Here is a 19,472-nt window from a genome sequence, read left to right as displayed (position 1 = left end):
CTTTCTATTCTCCACTTCCCTAATCTCTCCTTTCTCCTAGTCCTTTTGTTATCTCTTCCCTCTTCTCTTCTGTCCCCTCCCCTTTTCTTCCTCCCCCTTTTCTCCCCTCCACTTCCCTTCCCTTCCCCTTTTCTTCTTCCCCTCTTCCCATATTCTCCCTTCTCTTCCCTTCCTCTACTCTCTCTCCCCTTTCTCTTTTGCTCCTCTCCCCTCTCCATCCTTTCTCTTCCCCCTTCTCTTTTCCCCTCCCATTCCTTTCTTTCCTTCCATTTCCCACCCCACTTACCTTCCTTCTTTTCTTGCCTATTTCCTCTTCTCTCCCATAGGTCTCCTTTCTCCTCCCTTCTCTTCTCTTATCCCTCCTCTCCTGTTTCTCTTCCTCCTCCTCCTGCTTCTCCACTCTTCCTCTCCCCTCTTCAACTCGTTCTTCTTCTCATCTCCCCACTCTTCCCCTCCCATTCTCCTCCCCCCCCCGCTTTCTGTGTTTAGTCCCTTCTGCATCTTTCCTTTCCCATCTTTTCTTCTCCCTTCCTCCTCAGTTGGCTGTCCTCTCATCTCTGCTTTTCCCCTCTGCTCTTCTCCCCTTCCCCACCTCTCTTCTCATTTTTCTCCTCCTCTCCCTTCCTATTCTGCTTCTTCTTTCTTTTTTTGTACTCTACTCTCCGTCTTCTTTCCTCTTTTATTCCTTTCTCTCCCCTCTATACAAACTCTACATCTTCATGGCTCTTCCCTCTGGATATCTGGGAATACAGGCGTGCTCTGCCATACAGTTCTTATGCACATGGAAAGACAAATACTAACACAAATGGTATGCAGTTACAACAAGCTTGACTTGTAGAGGTGGAGTTGTCAAATGACAGTACTTACCAGGCATTGTCATAGCTGAAAGCATAGACAGGTAGTACTAGTTAATACATGCTTATTTTATTGTTACTTGCTATTAAATAATACCAAGCCATCCTAAAGATTAGCCTGATAATTAACATCATTAAAGGAAATATAAGAAAGAAGTTTTTCCTTACCCTCCCCTTGCCAACTCAATTGCTTTCATTTAACTAGGCCAACATACAGAGAAAATCTTGGGGTTGTTTTATGAATATGATCAAAATATATTGTATGAAGTTCTCAAAGAATTAATAAAGACATTATTTTAAAATTCTTGCCCTTGAATTTATTTAAAAAAATAAGACTATTATCTTACTGTATTTTTCATAGATTATATACACCAATATACTTAGAAATTATACTAAAATATTTCTAGTGGCTCTGTAGAAATGATAAAACCAATCATAACTTTCATTATTTGTAAAGTACAACTTGACTGGGAAAAGGGATTTTAGAGAGTAGTACAAACAGTGCTGGCTAGCTCTGTGATCTTGTGTAATCTCTCAGTGTAAGACCTTATATAGTCTTTGGGGTTTTCTTGACTATAAAGCTAAGAGAGTTATGGTCAGATTTTAAGTGTTTAAATGCCTTTGTTTCTAGAATGTTTTTCAGTTATGTTTGATTCTGGCCTGCCTTCTACCAATTAGTCTACCATGTGAGCATCTTGCTTCTTCTGGGTCCAGGATTGTCATCACTTCTCTGTCCCTCTGTAGTGTTTTGCTCCCCTTCTCACTGTGTATGCAGTAATAGCTAGATATATTCTTTAAATAGTCTAAACTACAACAGAGAAGAAAATTGGAATGGCAGTATACACATTTTCTTCCTTTTCTTAGTTTAGACTATTTAGAGAAGAAGTCCAGCTATTATTGAACCAAAAGAATGCTGTATTAATTTCTGGATCTTCCACAGCAATTTCCAGAAGAGCTTTGAAGGAAAGGGAGTAACAGTATATGGGGGAACACATTGTTATGCTTGAATTAGGTCTTGATTTATGTTTCCTGAGTTTAAAAGCTAGCCTTTTAAAAGCGAAGCTTGAGCATACCCTTTCAGGATTCACTGTTATAATCTACAGCTGAAAACCCATCTTTTTTAGTTACTTATTATTTGTAGACTGAAAACTCAAATGCCTACCTGAGACAAGTATCTCCTTAACAAGGAGGACAGATATAAGAGAGAGATGTGGAGAATTGAAGGGATAATATGCTCCCATAAAAGCATTTTTACAAAGTCCTTTTGCTGTCTGCTTAAGCAATAGCTGTCCAGTTTAAAAATCACTTAATCCCGACTTTAAGGGCACTGCTATCTCCTCTGGCTTACATCAGAATCCAAGTCAAGAGGGAAATAAACATCTATGTGTACTGAAGGGATCATTTCAGGAGAGGAGCAAAGGGAGCCAGAGTGAAACATACCCACAAGACTTTGAGGCAAGCCCCTGCAAACCTAACTCTCTCCTGTCTAGGGTACTGAAGATTTCCTTAGAGTAGCTTAAGAACTATGTGAGCATAAAAACTGGTTATTACACTGTCCCTCTCCAAACTGTGTAGCTATTTTCTTTCAATAGCAAAGACACTGACAAGAAGTTCTGTCATCTGTTAGACTTAGCTTTATTATTTTGTTCTGAAGTAGGCATTATTTCCATAAAAACATTTTTGTGAATGTTTCTTTCTAGTGTTCATCCCTTGCTGTCTGTCCCTTTAACAAGCATCAGAACAAATGTAAAAATACTACGCCATGCTGGAGTAGATGAGTAGAGATAGAGGCAGAAAAGAAATGACCAACCATATGCTGTTGGATTCTTCAACAAACTAAAGAAAGTTAAGACATCCAGAAATGTTAAACCATCAGAGACTAGAAGAGAGAGGTTGTAGTTTGTTTGTTTGTCTGTTTTTATATTCTTAAGTTTATTTTTTCATTTAAAAGGACAAGTCATTAAACACTGTTTAAAAGTGCTATATCAAAGAAGTGAGGCAAAGTCAGTGATAGTGATGGAGGTAATAGTTAGAAGAACTAGAAATAGGGCTAGTCAAGTGGGGGATGGTCTACTGGGGAGCCTTTCAGTTTTGAGGTTTCTATCACCAGAAGCTACATATTCCTTCATTTACTTTCTGCTAAGTTTGTTGAGATACAGTTGAGAAGTGATAAACTTTACCTATTTAAAGTAACAACTTAATAAATTTTTGATATTTGTATGCATCACCCCCAAAGCCAGCTGTAAGCTTTTTAATCCAAAAAGTCTCTGCTTAGAAACTCAGGGGCTTTAATTCGTTTTGAAGAATAATATCAGTTAATTCAAAAACACTATTTGAACTGCAAAGAATATTTTCTTTCTTGTTAAACTTTTTTTATGTTTTTGAGAATTTCAATGTCTCTTTCCTCATTCCAACTCTCCCCCTTGTACTCCCAACCATGTGTCTTTGGTCATGATAAATTACTCTGTGTGGGTAAAGCTGATCATAGGTTCATGGTGGTGAGGCTATCCACTGAAGTAGAGGATACCTACAGTGGTCATATCCTCAAAGAAGAATAATTCTCCCTCCTACAGCAGCTATCTACTGCTATACCTCTATCAGTATGGTGTGTGGCCTAGAGATGATCTTCGACATCTATGTCAGGATTTTAGCTGGCTTTACCTTGTCTTCTGCAGATAACCACAGCTGCTGAGTTCATGAGTGTGATGGTCATGTCATGTGCAGAAAACAGCACATCCCAGCACTCCTTCTCATCCTCTGCTTACATTCTTTCCACCTATTCCTCACAATGTTCCCTGGTGGCAGAAATGGAGACTGTCGAAGTAGATGTCACAATCAGGGCCAAGAACTTAGTATCTTATCTTCAGCACTTTGATCAGTTATACATACATCTGTCCATTGACTACTGTCTACTGCAAACAAAAGCTCCTACAAGGTCGAGAGCAGCAAATGTCTATGAGTATAAATATAAATACTTATAAGGCAATTTGACAGCATAAGCACGGAGGAAAAGAACAAGAGCAATGTCTACCTTAGGGCCTATAAACTCACCAGCCAGGCCTTAAGTCTAATAAGAAAGCATTCAGTCAAGCCACTATCGTACCAGTAGACAAATCTCTTCTAGTTGATCCTTCAGTGTGCTGGGTCCAGTCCTGGGTAAGAATTTTGATATCTTTTCTCTGCCATCAGCCTGCACTGGGGAGGAAGTTTTCTGGTGAGTTTGAGAATGATTTATTTTTATGTGTTGCAGCCAGAGTATGTAGTGTTTTCAACAATCAGGGATCGCCATGTAGTTATGGTGGGTAGCCAAAGGCAATGGCAATAGCCTGTGATGGTTTGGTGACCTGGGACCTACCTGACCAATGACTTGTAGAAGGGTGTTCCTTGCCTTGTATTGCTATTTGCACTTAATAACTCATGTCTTCTGGGAACAACATTGTCCAACCATGCAGGATAATTCCATTTGGGTTCTTTTTTTTAAGTTGTTAATGCTGAGACAGGGAAGGCTTTTGTGTTCTGTATTCCTGTTCAGGTGACCTTCTCCCTCTTTAGGAAATCCATAAAGCTAATAACATGGCAATTGTCCTTTTTGACGAAGTGTTTCTCATTCATCATCCAGTGGTTGGATGGATTCAACATCCAGCATTGTATGTGGTACAAAAAAATTAAAGTCCTCTCCAGAATGTAACAACTGTTTTCCTAGAGGTTCTGTCCCCATGTGCTGTTTCTTCTAACTAGAACTTTCCCACACAGAGGCTGCATGTTCAGTTAGGATTCACTGGCCACAGACACAGGAGTAATATTGCTGAAATTAGTGTCTCTTGGTTAAATAAAGCATGGTGTTTTACTTTTTCTTCAGCCACTACCTCTTCCTCTTTGGAGCTTCCTCTTTGCTGCCATGTCCATCAGAGAAGGTACCCAGTTTCCAGTAGGGTAGCTACATTAGAGAATTTCACCCAATAGGAATTGGAAATGAATTAAGGAGAAACCAGGTTAAGCTTTGTGATCATCTCACTGTTAGGATACTGAATTCATACATAGCTAAACTGGGTTCTGGATCCAGTTTGGGGTTTCTGGTTTTATGAGATCGATGGTCTGAGAGCATAACTCCCTTTTTATATCACTGCTTCTATACTGAAAATACCTTCAGTTTTCTAAATAGAAACATTTTCTTTTGAATAGCTTGTGAAAGCACTTGCCAGAAAAGATTTCTGTTTAAAAAGTTGGAGATAAGGGAGATACATTTCTTCAAGTCAGATACTTCCCTGAAAACTACATGACAAATGTGTTAGGCATTGATTTGATATTAAATAAAAGTTCAGGGGTTAATATATTATAGAGGATTACAATATTTCTTAGGGACTAGGCTGTTGAATCTAATGGCATCTTTCACAGGTCAATAAGAACATTTCCATGATGATGATGTTTTGTATTTTAACTAACAGGTTTTCAGGAGGCCTGATACCAGGGTAAGGATATTTGGCTTTTGGCAGATGGGCCTCCTGCTTGTATATGTCTGTGTTTTATGAACACTTGGTTTGTATGAGTCATTCTGATCAGTTTGCTCTGCTGTATCATAGCTTTAAGTGCTTACTGGAAATGCTTTGTTTGCTACAGGTTTTTAAATGTGCAGTCTTTTTTAATGTGTTAAGGCAGGGAAAATTGTTACCAGTGTGCTATACTGACTTTCCTCAGACCACATAATTCTGACCCAATGGATGTTCATGGCCAGTTCTATAGTTCTAGGCCTATGTTGGCCTCTTTTTAAAAATATGCTTCTAATTGAAACAGAATTATATCACTTTCATCCCTCCCTTTCCTTCTTCTAGCCCTTCCAAAACCTCTTACTCTTTTCAAGTTGATACTCTCTCTTTGATTATTATTGTTTCATACATACATACATGTGTATATGTATGTATATATTACTCATGCTTGTTTTGTGATTCATGCTAAAAAGAACTTAGCAACCAAAATAGTCATCATTTTTTCCATCCAGTCTAAGTACAACTTTAAGTCATGCTTGCATTTGCATGTTCAATCCAAAAAAGTTTAAGCACTAATCTTGAATCAATATTTACAAAAATCAGTATTTTTACAAATACAGGTATAGTAAATTATAGCTTTTATTTTCCTCATGATTTTCCTTCCCTCTATTTCAGAATAGTCATAAAGCAAGACAAAGATTGGTAATTTGCATGCATTTAACTCCTAGTGTAAGACATGAAGAAATTAACCTAATTTCATTAAATGGAAACAATCTGGATTTTCATAGTATGATTGAATTACTTCAGTTTGAAAATTGTAACCTTATTGAAGACAGTGAAGTTGTACAGAAATAACCAACTTGAGTAAAACTCTTGCTCTATTACTTGGTTTACCATCTTACCTCATTTTTCTTTGGCTTATGAGAATCATTTTCCTTCATTGATTCACACAGTTAAATGTTAGTGTTTAGCTTACACTTGCATGGACTTTGAAGTACTGTAAAAATTTGTTTTAAGGAATCACTAATTTTTCTGTTTTAACTTTTAAAAATCACATAATGGATGATTCTGTTGTTTACGCATGTAAAAAATTAGAAATTTCAACAAAACAGGCTGGATTACACTGCCTTGATATAAGTAGTTTTAAATTCATTCTGAGTATTAAAATGTGTTCTGTAGTTACTGAAGTTTATTGATCAAATTGTAAATGGGTGAAGTAGTAAATTCGTTCAAAGTTTTGTGACTTTTTCTGTTGCCATTGGAGCCAATTTCATATTGGTTTTAATATTTTCATTGTTAGAAATTTGATGCCACTTTAAAAGGGGGTTATAATCCTGTCACTTTGGTTCTATAAAAAATTAAGAATAGCATACCTTTAAACAGAATAAAGTGAAGACTATATGACATTCTAGTTTTTTTCTTCAAAGCATGATTTTGATATTATAGTTAGAAATATTTAATGTGATGTTGATTGTAAGTCACGATATTTAATTAGTAATAAGTAATAAACTAGTACACATATATATTTATGTGTATATATTATATATAAAATCTTGAGCATGTGTTATGTGCATGTATGCAGTGAAATTTACCCCTGGGTAATATAATAATCCTTTAGGATATGCAAATACTTACTCTGTTTAAAAATACTCATAAATGAACTGCCTATGTATTTTGGCTTGACTTTGCCTTTTATGTGGTTTCTGTGGTGTGCTTTATGAGCACATGATGTGTGTGCCTGTTATGTTCTTTGCTATTTGCTATGATGTTGCTTAGTTTTATAAAGACGGTGTATTGTTTGAAATCCATGATGTTTGTTTGCTTTTCATTTTTCTACCCAATACAAACACAGAAAATAGACACTTCATTTTAGGCTGAGGATGCTGTAGATGGTCCACATGTTATTTCCTTAGCTCGAAGTGGACAAGTGTGGTGATTTGCAAAGCCATAAAAAAGTGTGTCAACTTTTACATGCTTACTGGCTCTTAAAGAAATTCTGTCCTTTCACCTGTCTGTTTGCACGTGTTTCTCTTTCTCTTCTCTGCCCTTTCTTGTCCATGCACCTGGTGCTGTGCAGGAGCTAGAGGAAGAACACAATGGCTACCCTTCTGAAGCTGAAGCTGAGCAGGTGGCAAGTTCTACATGTTCATCTGTTTGTAGTTACAGACTGTGTATCTAGAAGCCATTTCATACTAGATATGTAGGCAATAAGCAAAGCTTTCCAGTTGCTTTTACCTCTATAATAGTACTCTTCTGTCTGTATTTGGTAGATTCCATTGTGACATTATTTGCAAAATTTGGTTTATCCAACATTTTGTCAACTAGAAATTGATTCATCTACACTTCTTGGTTCCCCAAGATAGGGTTACATGACCTCCACTACTATAAGACTATGAGATGTTTTTAACAAGGACCTAGAGGAGTAAACACAAATGCCACAGGTTCTTTACAAGGGTATGGACTTTTCTGTACTCAAAGCTGCATGGTGGGGCTTGAAGTTAAAAGCACTGGCTGCTATTCAAATTCCCAGCATCTACATGGCATCTCACAACTGTCTGTAACTCCAGTTCTAGGTGATCCAATGCCTTCTTCTGGCCATGTGGTCGCAAATATATACACATGAAAGCAAAATACCCATACACATAAAATAATGTAATATAAATTTTAAAGTAACATTGTGTGTGCCTAACACAGCACCTAGTATTTTGTATTTGTAGAATGAGCATGTGTATTTTATTTTTATGAATTGGAATATAGAATCTTGTTGTTTGCTTCATACTTAACAGATGTTCTCCAGATTCATGAAGCAGTAATGTCTTTCCTTCTATTGATATAGAAACTAAATAGGAGAATCCTGTAGAAGAGCAGCTCTGGGGATGCCTTGTAAGCTTCAAGTGCTCAGCCTAGCCTTTGTCCTCCATCATCTGTGCAGAACCACTCTCCTTCATTGACCCCAGAAGCATCTTTTAGGGCTCAATTAGAAAATCACTGCTTGAGCATGCAGCTGTTATATAAGCTGTCCACTTGGAAGTTTTGATTCACGCTTATGAAAAACTGGAAAGGTCAGAGTCATCTAGGTGGGTTGAATCCCTCACGGATAAAGTCAGGAGGTTGTAGATCTCAGCTAGACATTCAGAATCAAAGCACCAAGGTTGAGATGAAGTCATAGGGAATTGCTCAGCTGGGCAACATTGTGAAAAGAGGCCCCAAGAGCAGTGACTGTGTTTATGAAATCAAATTACTCCATCTTTTAGTTGTGATCCATATAGGTTGGATAAATCAAGGGTCAAATCATGTCCTGTGCAACCTAGTAGTTGCAGTAAAAGCTTAATACAGCACAAATGTGAGTCTCATCTCCTAACACAGCTTCATAAAGGGAATCTACTGTACTCACCAAAAAATGAGCCTTCTATTGTCTCTTGGCTTCCTATGTTTAAGCTAAATGTGTTACTTTCTCTTCTGGAAAAATCTGAAGCATTGGGGCCATTTATTTGTGTTATTCTGATAGATGCTTTTTCATCTTTTAAAAACATGTCCCATATTTAATGATCATTAGTGAAAGATTTCTCTGTGTTCACCAACATATTCATGCGTCATGAAATGCATAGATGTTTCTAGTCATATTTGACTATGAATATGGGACAAGAAGACAACCAGTTGTTCCTTACTCTTTATCTTGAGAGCCTTGTGTATGCTGCCAGGGTTTCATTGGCTAGCCCAGGCTTGAAATCTTGAAAATGTTTGATGTGGCTTGCTCTAAAGCTGAAAAGGTATCTTCTCTTCCCAAATCCCATCCAGATGCTAGTGCTTAGAGAAGCTTGTTTTCATAAATAGATTCCAAAATAATTTATCCTCAGTTATTTTTAAGTATAAGTTATGGAATCTCAGTCTATATACTATAATATTTGCTCATTAAAGTAAGCTTTAACAATATAACATTTGAATTAATTTACAACTCCAACCTCAATTAAAGGTAATTATGTCACAAAATTAGTCACTAGTTCCAATAGTAAAATAAAGTAGGCCCTCAAATTAAGGTTCCTGTTAAGATTGTTGGTATTTTAGTGTTTATAAAACAAATTGTTTAAATTATACATATTGTTTTATGCCTTTTTGAATAAAAAGCATATTCTCAAATCAGATATAAGTAAAGAGGAATCTATAAATGGGGCTAAGGATAAAGCTCAGTGATGGACCACACTTAAGGTCAACACAAGTATAATGAAATGATTATAAAATTGGACATTAAGTGGAAAAAGAAAGTCAAGTTCAGCCGCGCAGTGGTGGCGCATGCCTTTAATCCCAGCACTTGGAGGTAGAGGCAGGTGGATTTCTGAGTTCGAGGCCAGGCCAGCCTGGTATTCAGAGTGAGTTCCAGGACAGCCAGGGCTACACAGAGAAACCCTGTCTAAAAAAAAAAAAAAAAAAAAAAAGAAAGTCAAGTTCATATGAAAATCTTAGAGGTAATGTTAAGATGGGGGTGTGACTTAGTGATAGCATGCCTTATTGGCACATCCCAGTATCTTAAGTTTGATCCCTAGCACTATAAAATCAAAATTTTGCAGACATTTTTTGGTTAAAAGTATCTTAACCAATCTCTATTTAAAAATTCAAATTGAATACATTTCTTGTATCTATGATTTTAACTATACACTTTTTGATAAGGAAATGATGGACCATGTACTCTTCTGCCCTGTGGGTAAAAGAGACATACATACCATACCCTTGATCAACATTGCACACCCTGTTTTCTGATGAATGTTAATGCCCTCCCAAGTGTTAACAGGTATTACTTCTGAAAAGGCACTCCCAGATTAAGGAGGTATGAGGCATATGTTTTACTTTAGCGCCCTCTTGCTGATTTGGTGTGCTTAACGCACTAGAGCCTGGCTCACTTTTCAAAAGCCTAATATTTGTTTTATCACAGCATTTCCTACACACTCACCCTCCTTTTAAGCCTGTTTACATGTCTTGGGAAATTAATGTTCTATGAAATACAGCTTAGTAATTGCTGGGGGTTTTATTACCTTATTCTTATTCATGACACATTGTGTCAGACATGACCAAGAGAAAATGACTGGTTTCCTTGGTAGCAACTCACAGGGTAGCAGTACTTTGGAATAGGCTCCAAGTTTAGGCTCCTAGCTTTATGGTCCAGGAACTCCATTTTCTGCTCTCCTTTGGGTTATCTTGCACCTTACAAAGAAGCTTGGAAGACGCTGGTTCCTGAGTCCCAGTATCAGCCTAATCATAGAAATATGGGCACAAACTGCCTAGTCATCCTAGACAACTTTCTTTTAGTATCACTGTAGCCAGTCAACGTAGTAACTCTTTAGTTTTCTTGAAGAGTATGAGATTAGTTATAAACATGAATTGGCCTTGAGAATTCATGATGATTACACACTGCCCCACAGTATATATACACTGTAATGTAGGTTGAGTATTCCTTACCTCAAATGTTTTGTACACATGTTCCAAATTTTGGAATTTTTCATATTTCAGAGTATTGGATGAAACCCAAGCCTAAATATGAATTTTATGTGTCTTTTACCTCGTATACACATAAACTAAAGGAAATTTTATATAATACTTTTTAGTGTATATGTGTTCTTGTGATATCTGCCAGTATAATGTCATAGCCTAGATGAATGAACATTAATATTCCCTGTTACACACACACACACACACACACACACACACACACACACATACTTGCATGTATCTTGGACTCAGTACTGAAGTGTAGGGCTTTCCTAAGTTGTACACTGTTCTGAGACCATTCTCTGGTCATTTCATTTAGTCTTAGGGTTTCCCAAACTGTTTCATAGGCTGGGTCATTTCTACTCTGACTAAGCGCCTCACTTGTAATGTTTCTATTTGTTAGTCTTATATTCAGAAGGTAACATTTCTTTTCTGGCCTTATTTCCAAATTTGATGGCACGTTAAAATAGCTGTCTGTGTAGTGATTACAGTATCTATCTGTCCCATCAAGCCATTTCTGTATTAATGCTTTCTAACTGTTAATTGTGAATATGTTGTAACAATTTGCTAGAATACGCAGCATGATGTCCTGTGGTGCTGAGCTTACAGTTTTTGCACGCTTCTGTAGCCTTATTAAGAGATCCCAAAATACCAGCATTCTCCTCAATATACAGATAGAAAGTGAGATTTATTCCTGTTTGCTTTCTTGCCAGGCTCTAAGAGATGGAAATAAACTGGCACAGATGGAAGAAGCTCCACTTTTCCCAGGAGAATCAATTAAGGCCATTGGTAAGTTTAATGTGTGCCATTTGCTTATAGGAATTTATGAAATGTAGTTGTACTTTGTAAGCATAGGTTATATGTACATTGGAGATCAGCTAGACTGATTTAATTAGGGGAAAAAGACATCAGGGGACTAGGTCTCTTCATTCTTATTGGTATCATCCTGACCTTAAGAGATGGAAAAAGTAGAGGATCCAGGTGAGTGACAGTTGAGTGTTTACCAAAAGAAATGAGACCAGATTGAATACCTACTGTAATGCTGGCTCACTGCTTTGGTGGACTATTTCACCATAAAGAAATTGATCAGTAGAAGACCTTAATAGCATATCTTAGTAACAGTTTTCAGAACTTCACAAAGAATTTTTGTTGGCGTCTATGATTATCAAAAATATAATATAGTGGAAAAAAGGGACATGTGCTGCCATCCTGACTTATAAAGGTAATGGCATGAGGGTTACCATACCTCTTGTGGTAAATTGTCATGCATCCCAAGAGATAGTTACCATTTTTTCATCTCATTTAGCTAGATTGGACAGTCGACTTTGCTGGGCTATTTCCTTATTCCTTCATGGCTCTCTCTCTCAACATGGGTGTTCAGTCCCAATATAGTCATCTCATTTTAGGAGCATTTGAATGGTTGGGCTTTCCTACTAAGAACCTCCAACTAATTACTGATGAATACTCTACTTTGTGACTCTGTGATTAACAGTCTTCATTATCCATTTGTGGGTTTGAAACTCTTTTCTTGATTTGTTGGTCTTAATTCTCTTCTTGTACTCCCCTGGCCTCTCTGGGTCTTCCTTCTTTGGATGTTTTTCTATCATTACTCCTTGCTATCTTCCAAACAATCTGTTTAACATCACATACCCTACTTTTCCAGACAGTAAGTTGCAGACTTAAAATGTCCTATATGAAAAAGGATGGATCACTTAGCTTTTATCAGTAGGCCAGAGTTCACTTAGAAGTGATTAGAACTAGCCTTGTACTTCAGACTCCCATTTGTATTAGAAGGAATGCTGTAAATTCTTGGATTGCAAGTTCACAGCTGGACTAGTAAGAAGACTTTGGGTAGCTATCTGTGGTTCTGGTGTGGTCCTGGTGACTGTTTGTGTCATGTTTTACTCTGGAAATGGAGCACTGGGAGATGGAGGCTCTCACACAGTCCCACTACTATCCCAGTTATTGGAAATATTTTACAGTTATATGTTAGGGACATCTGCACATCCTTAAGGTTTGTAAGTATGTCAATTCCTCCAGTGGCTTCCAAAGGATAAGTAAATTAACCCCTACTATTAAATAACCCCTACTATTAAATAACATATGTTCCCGGAGACAAAGTATTAAAGTAGGTAATTTTAAAGTAAAATATTCCCTATTGAGTAGTATTTTAGAACAGGAAGAGTTTTGACATAACACATATAGTATATATTTTGGAAGTCATTGTCACTCTTATGGTAATGAACATATCCAAACCCCTACAATAGTTTCTTTTCATCTATTCTGTTCATTCCTCTCTCCCCCAAAACTGTAGACTAGTTTATATTTCCTATTATTTTCCCGAAGTGAAATTATAGTATATTTTTTGCTGAACTTCTTTCAATCAAATAATTGTTTTGATATTCAACCACATTGTAACATCAGTTAGCAATCATCCCTTTTTGTTGCTGAATACTATTTCATTGTAAGAGTACATTCATGTGTTGATGGATGTTTGGGTTGTTTCTGCTGCTTTTTCATAATAAATAAAATTGATATGAACATTTGTATACAAGCTTGCATACACATGTTCACTTTCTCTTGGATAAATGCCTAAGGAATAGAACAGACTTGTTAACTTAAGAAATTGATGGTACTAGTATACATCCAGCAGTGCATAAGTGTTCTGGATCTTTCTTTCTGGTCTGGATGCCTTTGCTTGCTTTTTCTTGTGTAACCCTTCAGTATGAAGTTAAGGAGGACTGAGAGCAGACATACATGTTCCTATGTGGGGAAAGTGTTCAGATATTCTCTAGTAAATATGATGTTGGCTGCAGGGAGTTGCTATCCTTTATTATCAGAGAAGACAAGAGTTATAGTCAGGAATTTAATGAATTGGGGATTATCCTCTCTCGCTTTTGTTTTGGAAAAAAATTATTGTTTACAATTTGTAGCTTACCCATGAAACCACCTGGACTGTGACTTAAGTGGGCATCTGTGGTCATTGATTTGAGATCTTTACTCACATCTAGTTTGACTGTTTAGATTTTCCTCCAATCACTGCTTTCCACCACCTCATGAATTATGATTTTGCATTTTCATTTTCATGACATTCAATGCTTTTGATTTCTCCTTGACCCATGCATTACTTAAGACTATGTTGTTCATGCCAACATTCAGGAGTGGAGGCAGAAGGATCGGGTCCAAGTTCATTAGCAACTATATATATAGTTTGAGGTCAGCTCATGCTAGAGGAGGCCTTGTCTGAAAAACAAAAATGCAAAACAAACAAAAACACCACCAACACAGCAAAATGAATGTGTTGTTTAATTTCCACGTGTTCATAAATTTCTCAAATGAGCTTCTGTTGTTGGTTTCTAGGTTTATTCCATTTGTATTCAGGAAACATAAATTTTATGATTTGAATTTATCCCAAGACTTATGTTATGGCCCAGAATATGGTCTTTTGAGTGTTCTGTATACTGTAGAACTGAACATATGTTATCCTATTATTGACTGGAGTGTTCTATAAATGTCAATTATGTTGAATTCCTTGGTATCATTTGAACCTTCTGTGTCTTTCCTCACCCTGCCCTTCTCTCCTTTATTGTGGACATCTGTGTCTCATTGAAGATCAATCATTTTCCCTTCTCTGTTTTAGAGTTCTGGGCACTTAAATGTTTGTAATTATTATGTCCTTCTGATGAATTGACTCTGTGGCTAATAGAAAATTAGCTCCTTTATTCCTGGTTATAGTCTTTGCTCTGAAAATCTTTGTTTAATATTATTATAGATATTATAGCTTTCTCCTAATTAACTTAATATACCTATTTTCAATATTAAAAGTATTCATGTCTTTTTTAGCTTTGTAAATTTACATACTAAATAATAGGTTTCATTATGATGTTTTCATACATACTTATTCTGAGACAGCATCTTATGTAGCTCAGTCTATCCTCCAAACATGTAAAAAAGCTGGTCTTGAACTCCTGACCCTTCTACCTCAACCTCTTGAGTACTGGGATTTCAGGTGTATACCACTACATCTGGTTTATACAGCAGAAGTCAAATCTAGGGCTTTATCTATGGCAAGCATCCAAAACCTAACCCTAACTCCAACCTCAACCCCAACTCCAACCCTAACCCAGGCTTTGTTCCTATAGACTCTCTTCTGTATACTGCTCTACCATTTCACAGTCCCAGTCCTTTTGGTCAGTGCCTTCCCTACGTATAGTAGGCCCCATTCTGCTTCCAGGTCACATACCTTCTCTTGCTCTCTTTTCCCCTCTCAACCCCCATGACCTCTTTCCCCTACCTTTTATTTTCCCATCTAGTTTCATGGTCTATATCCATAGACACGTGAGCCACACATACTAAAATCTAGGATCTGCATATGATAGGAAGTATGTGGTATTTGTGTGTTTCTGAATGTGGCTTATTTTACTTAACACTCTCCAGTTGCATTCATTCTCCAATAAATACCATGATTTCACCTTCTTTGTGTTAAATACAGTACCATTGTGTGTATGTACCATATTTTCTTTATTCATTCATTTTTGTATGTAAATCGGGTTTCTTTTGAGCCACATATAGTTGAGGTCATGTTTTGTCTTCAATCTGATAAGCTGTGCCTTGTGTTTAGGCAGTTGGGGTCATTAACATGTTTTATTAATATAATTAATTTTAAATTCATCAACTTACTGTTTTCTTTTGTCTCACTTAGTTCTTGCTTTCTTTTTTGTCTTTTTGGTCATATTTTAGTTAAATTGAGTACTCTTTTTTTCTTTCTTTGTTACAGTGCTGAGGACTGAATGGAGAGCCTAAATGCTTGTCAGGCAAGCGCCCTGCCACTGAGCTCTACCCTCACTGATTAATTAGTACTTTCTCAGAATACATTTTATCTCTTTTGTCACCACAATTCTTTTTATTTTATTACTTGCTTTGCATGATTTATGTATAATATTTTTAAGTCATTTTATACTTTTTTGAGACAGGGTCTCACTATGTAGTCCTGGCTGGCCTAGAACTTTCTATTTTGACTAGACTGTCCTTGAACTCACAGAGATCCACCCATGGCAGTTTCCCCAGTACCAAGATTAACTGTGTGTGCTACCACTACCACACCCTGCACAGCTTTATACTTCTTTATGTGTAGCATAAGAACTGTACAAGTGTATATTCTCATGTGTCCCCTCCAGCCTTTGTTATTGTTATCATCTATTTTATTTGTACATATGCTATAAACCCACTGGCTACTGATTTTATTTTTATCTTTTAAGGATAGCATACTAATGGTAGTTTGACATTCTATAGATGCATTTAATGACACATTTCTGCCAACTTATCTTCATGACCATCTACCCTCACTGCATCCTCTGATGGAGCCATAGTAGCAAACTTCTAACAACTAGCCAGCCACTCTTCTTCTTCCCTTTTCTTCCCTCCCCCATCTGCTTCTGTGACTTAAGCAAGGGTAATTCTTAATTGAGGACCATCCCTGTGTGTCTATATCATTGTAGGAGCATTAATCAGGCTATAGTATAATGATGATTTTCTTTGTTGAATCTCACATGTCCTCGGCATCTTATGAGCTGGGACTATGTCTAATTATAGTATACCCAGGACCCCAGCAACAGATTACAGTCAGTATATTAAACTATAGAAAAAAATGAGTGCTTTAACAGCTGAATTATCATGTCTCATGTATCATGACTCATGTCTGTAACTATACGTACTATGTATGTATGTATGTATGTATGTAAGTAACTATGTCACTCCAAGATTGCAGGAGGATGGCACTTTAGGAAAGCCATAAAGATGTACAATCTTTATGATAGATATGAATCTTTTAACATTCATGGGAAATAAATATGCTGTGAACATTTGATTGATAACAGAAAGTTAACTTTGATAGGGAATTTTTGTTTTGAGGCTGAGTCTCACTATGGCTGTTTTGGAACTCACTATGTACACCAGGCTGGCTTGAACTCACAGAGATCCTCCTGCCTCTGCCTCCCAACTGATGATTGGTTAAGATTAAAGGCATGCATTGCCATGTCTGGTTGATAAGGAATTTTAAATAAACCCTCCTCCTGACAGATAATAACCTAGGGTCTCAGGCACTGAACTATACTCTCAGCTTGTGAAAGAATTCTTTTTTTTCTACTTCATTGAAGGTGTGCAAGTTTTCTTCAGCTGCAAAGCAGTTTCTCTTCAAAAAGACATATTTAACATTTACAAATTTTAGGTTGCAGCATTTTATAGGATGATAGCACAGTGTCTTCTGAGTAAAATTAATATTTTAAGCATTATCAACTTTTCAACTAGGGAAAATATTAACTACCTGGAAAAATGACAAAATAAGCATTACTATAAGGCTTTTACTTAAAGCATCATTAAGTAGCAAATCAGAGTTTTGAACTATATCAGACTAGCCATCTATGTTATTACATAAAATAATAATTGATATAATTCCTTAAAGTTTTAAATTTCTAGAAGACTGGATCATCCATATGTATTTGAAAACTCATATTGGATGTTACTAAAGTGCAAGTCTATAATCATGCTACTTTGGTTTTGTTTTTTCAGTGAAAGATGTCATTTATATCTGCCCATTTATGGGAGCTGTGAGTGGGACTCTGACTGTGACGGACTTTAAAATGTACTTCAAAAATGTGGAAAGGGTAAGTTTTTAAAGTATGCTTTGTTTTTAAGATTTTATGAACAGTAAAAGAAGAAAATAAAATGTCCCCTGAGTTCCTGTCATAGGGACAGTGAATTTGAAGAGACTTTGGATCTTAATCAAAATTGTTAAAGTTGCATTTAGACTTGGGGTAGAATTATCACTGTGGTTTGGGTATAGACCCCCTTCGGACTATTTCTCAGATCCAAGCTTCTTAACTGTAAAGATAACTGCACTTCAAATTAAACAAACATTTAAGTCTGGAGCAACTTGAAACATGAAAACTGTTGAGTGACTTTGATAGGTGTTTAATTTTCATCCCTAGGACCCACATTTCATCCTTGATGTTCCTCTTGGAGTAATCAGCAGAGTGGAGAAGATTGGTGCACAGAGCCATGGAGATAATTCTTGTGGTATAGAAATTGTGTGCAAGGTAGGCTACAAACACCAGTGAACACCAACATGAGGCAGACCATTCTGAATTCTTTCTGAGTCATGGCCCTTATGACCTTTGGATCATAGGAATAATTTGTCCTGTTTTCAGGGCAAAACCTCTTTCAAATCTTATGTCAGTGAATGTAAACCACTGTAGAATTTGATACCCTCTCTCATAGTCTTCTGATTGAAGTTTTTGGCTATGTTGGAACTTTCTACATTGAACTACTAGGCTCATGTTTTTTTCTTTATCCTTCCTTCAAGACATTAGATAAGAATGTGTGGAATGATGTTAATGATGGTCACCAAATGAAATACCTCAAATGCATAGGTGTTATGCCTAGTGATTTTATGTCATATAAGGCAATTTACTAAAAACTAACCTAATGTACCAGGCAGGAGATGTATCCTGTCTGCAGAATTGTCAAGATCTCTTCCAAACTTGGAATTTGCATTTTTGCTCATTCTATTTGCTTTGCTAGAATCTGAGGACATCTCCACCCCTGGTTGGCTCAAGCACACAGTCTAGACTCACTATTGGCCCTACATAGCAGGTGTTTCCCATTCCTAGACAAGTTCTGCCCTGGCAAGCAGCTACCTAGGAAGATAAACAGCTGCTGTGTAGGGCCTGTGTGAATTAAATAGGTCTGTGGTTCTTAAAACTGTTATTCCTCTTGTAACTTTCCCCACCCTCACTGAGGGGATCTTAGAAGCCAGCACCTCATGAATGCTAGACAAGTGATTTAGCACTGAACTTCATCTCTAGCCCCTTTTCATAACTCTTTAGGACCTTCCCATTCTCAGGCTATAGGAAGTACTCTTGTGTGGTGTTCCACTCCTCTTATCCTTGTCTTCCATTCCTGCTGGCTTTCCTGTAGATGCTCATATTTGTCACATGCCTATTTCCTCACACACATCAAAATCCATAAATCTCAGCCTCTCCCCTTCTCACCTCCCTTTTCCCAGGGAGGCAGTACATAGCTACTTCAGCACATTCTAAGCTACTTGCTTCATTCATTGTACATGCTTTCTCATGGCTTGGAATGCTTTTCCTACCCTCTGAGTATTTCTAAATGCTCAACAAGTGAGTTACCACAGTGTGTGCATAGCCAGTATGGCTTGAAAAGCAGGCATGTCAGGAAATGATGCTACTGTGGCTCTTTTACATATTTTATGGTATTTTAAGGTATTTTATGGCTGGCGTGGGTATTTGCTGACAGCTGATTTAAATACTTGCTAGCCTGGAATTATGAAGACCAGGCTCCCAACTCATGCCTGAGAACCTCACAAGGTATGAGGTTTTATTTTTATAGATTTTTGTTTTGTTTGTTTGTTTGTTTCCACATCATCAGTTTTCACTGTGTAGCCTTAGAAGGCCTGGAGTTCACTATATAGACAAGGCTGGCCTCAAACTCATAGATTGCTGTCTGCCTCTGCTTTCTGACTGCTTGGATTAAAGGTATGTACCACCACACATGGCTTGTTTTATATATATATATATATGTGTGTGTGTGTGTGTGTGTGTGTGTGTGTGTGTGTGTGTGTGTGTGTGTGTGT

At 37.0% G+C, this 19,472-nt stretch overlaps 1 protein-coding gene across 2 annotated transcripts in view; it reads left to right on the top strand.

Annotated features, from left to right (window-relative positions):
• Mtmr1 (myotubularin related protein 1) overlaps positions 1–19,472 on the top strand; it is a 64,389-nt gene that overhangs the window by 7,154 nt on the left and 37,763 nt on the right. Inside the window, exons 3-6 of one of the 2 annotated variants that reach the window (XM_028787992.1) lie at positions 5,300–5,323; positions 11,533–11,608; positions 17,387–17,481; positions 17,806–17,913. In XM_028787992.1, coding sequence (XP_028643825.1) covers positions 5,300–5,323; positions 11,533–11,608; positions 17,387–17,481; positions 17,806–17,913 — 303 coding nt within the window. The remainder of the gene's footprint in view (positions 1–5,299; positions 5,324–11,532; positions 11,609–17,386; positions 17,482–17,805; positions 17,914–19,472) is intronic. The other variant, XM_028787993.1, reaches the window with a different exon arrangement.

The sequence above is a fragment of the Grammomys surdaster genome, unplaced genomic scaffold (genome assembly GCF_004785775.1).
Source record: "Grammomys surdaster isolate TR1022 unplaced genomic scaffold, NIH_TR_1.0 125690, whole genome shotgun sequence".
NCBI classification, from domain to species: Eukaryota; Metazoa; Chordata; class Mammalia; order Rodentia; family Muridae; genus Grammomys; species Grammomys surdaster.
This window is presented reverse-complemented; position numbering and strand designations above follow the sequence as displayed.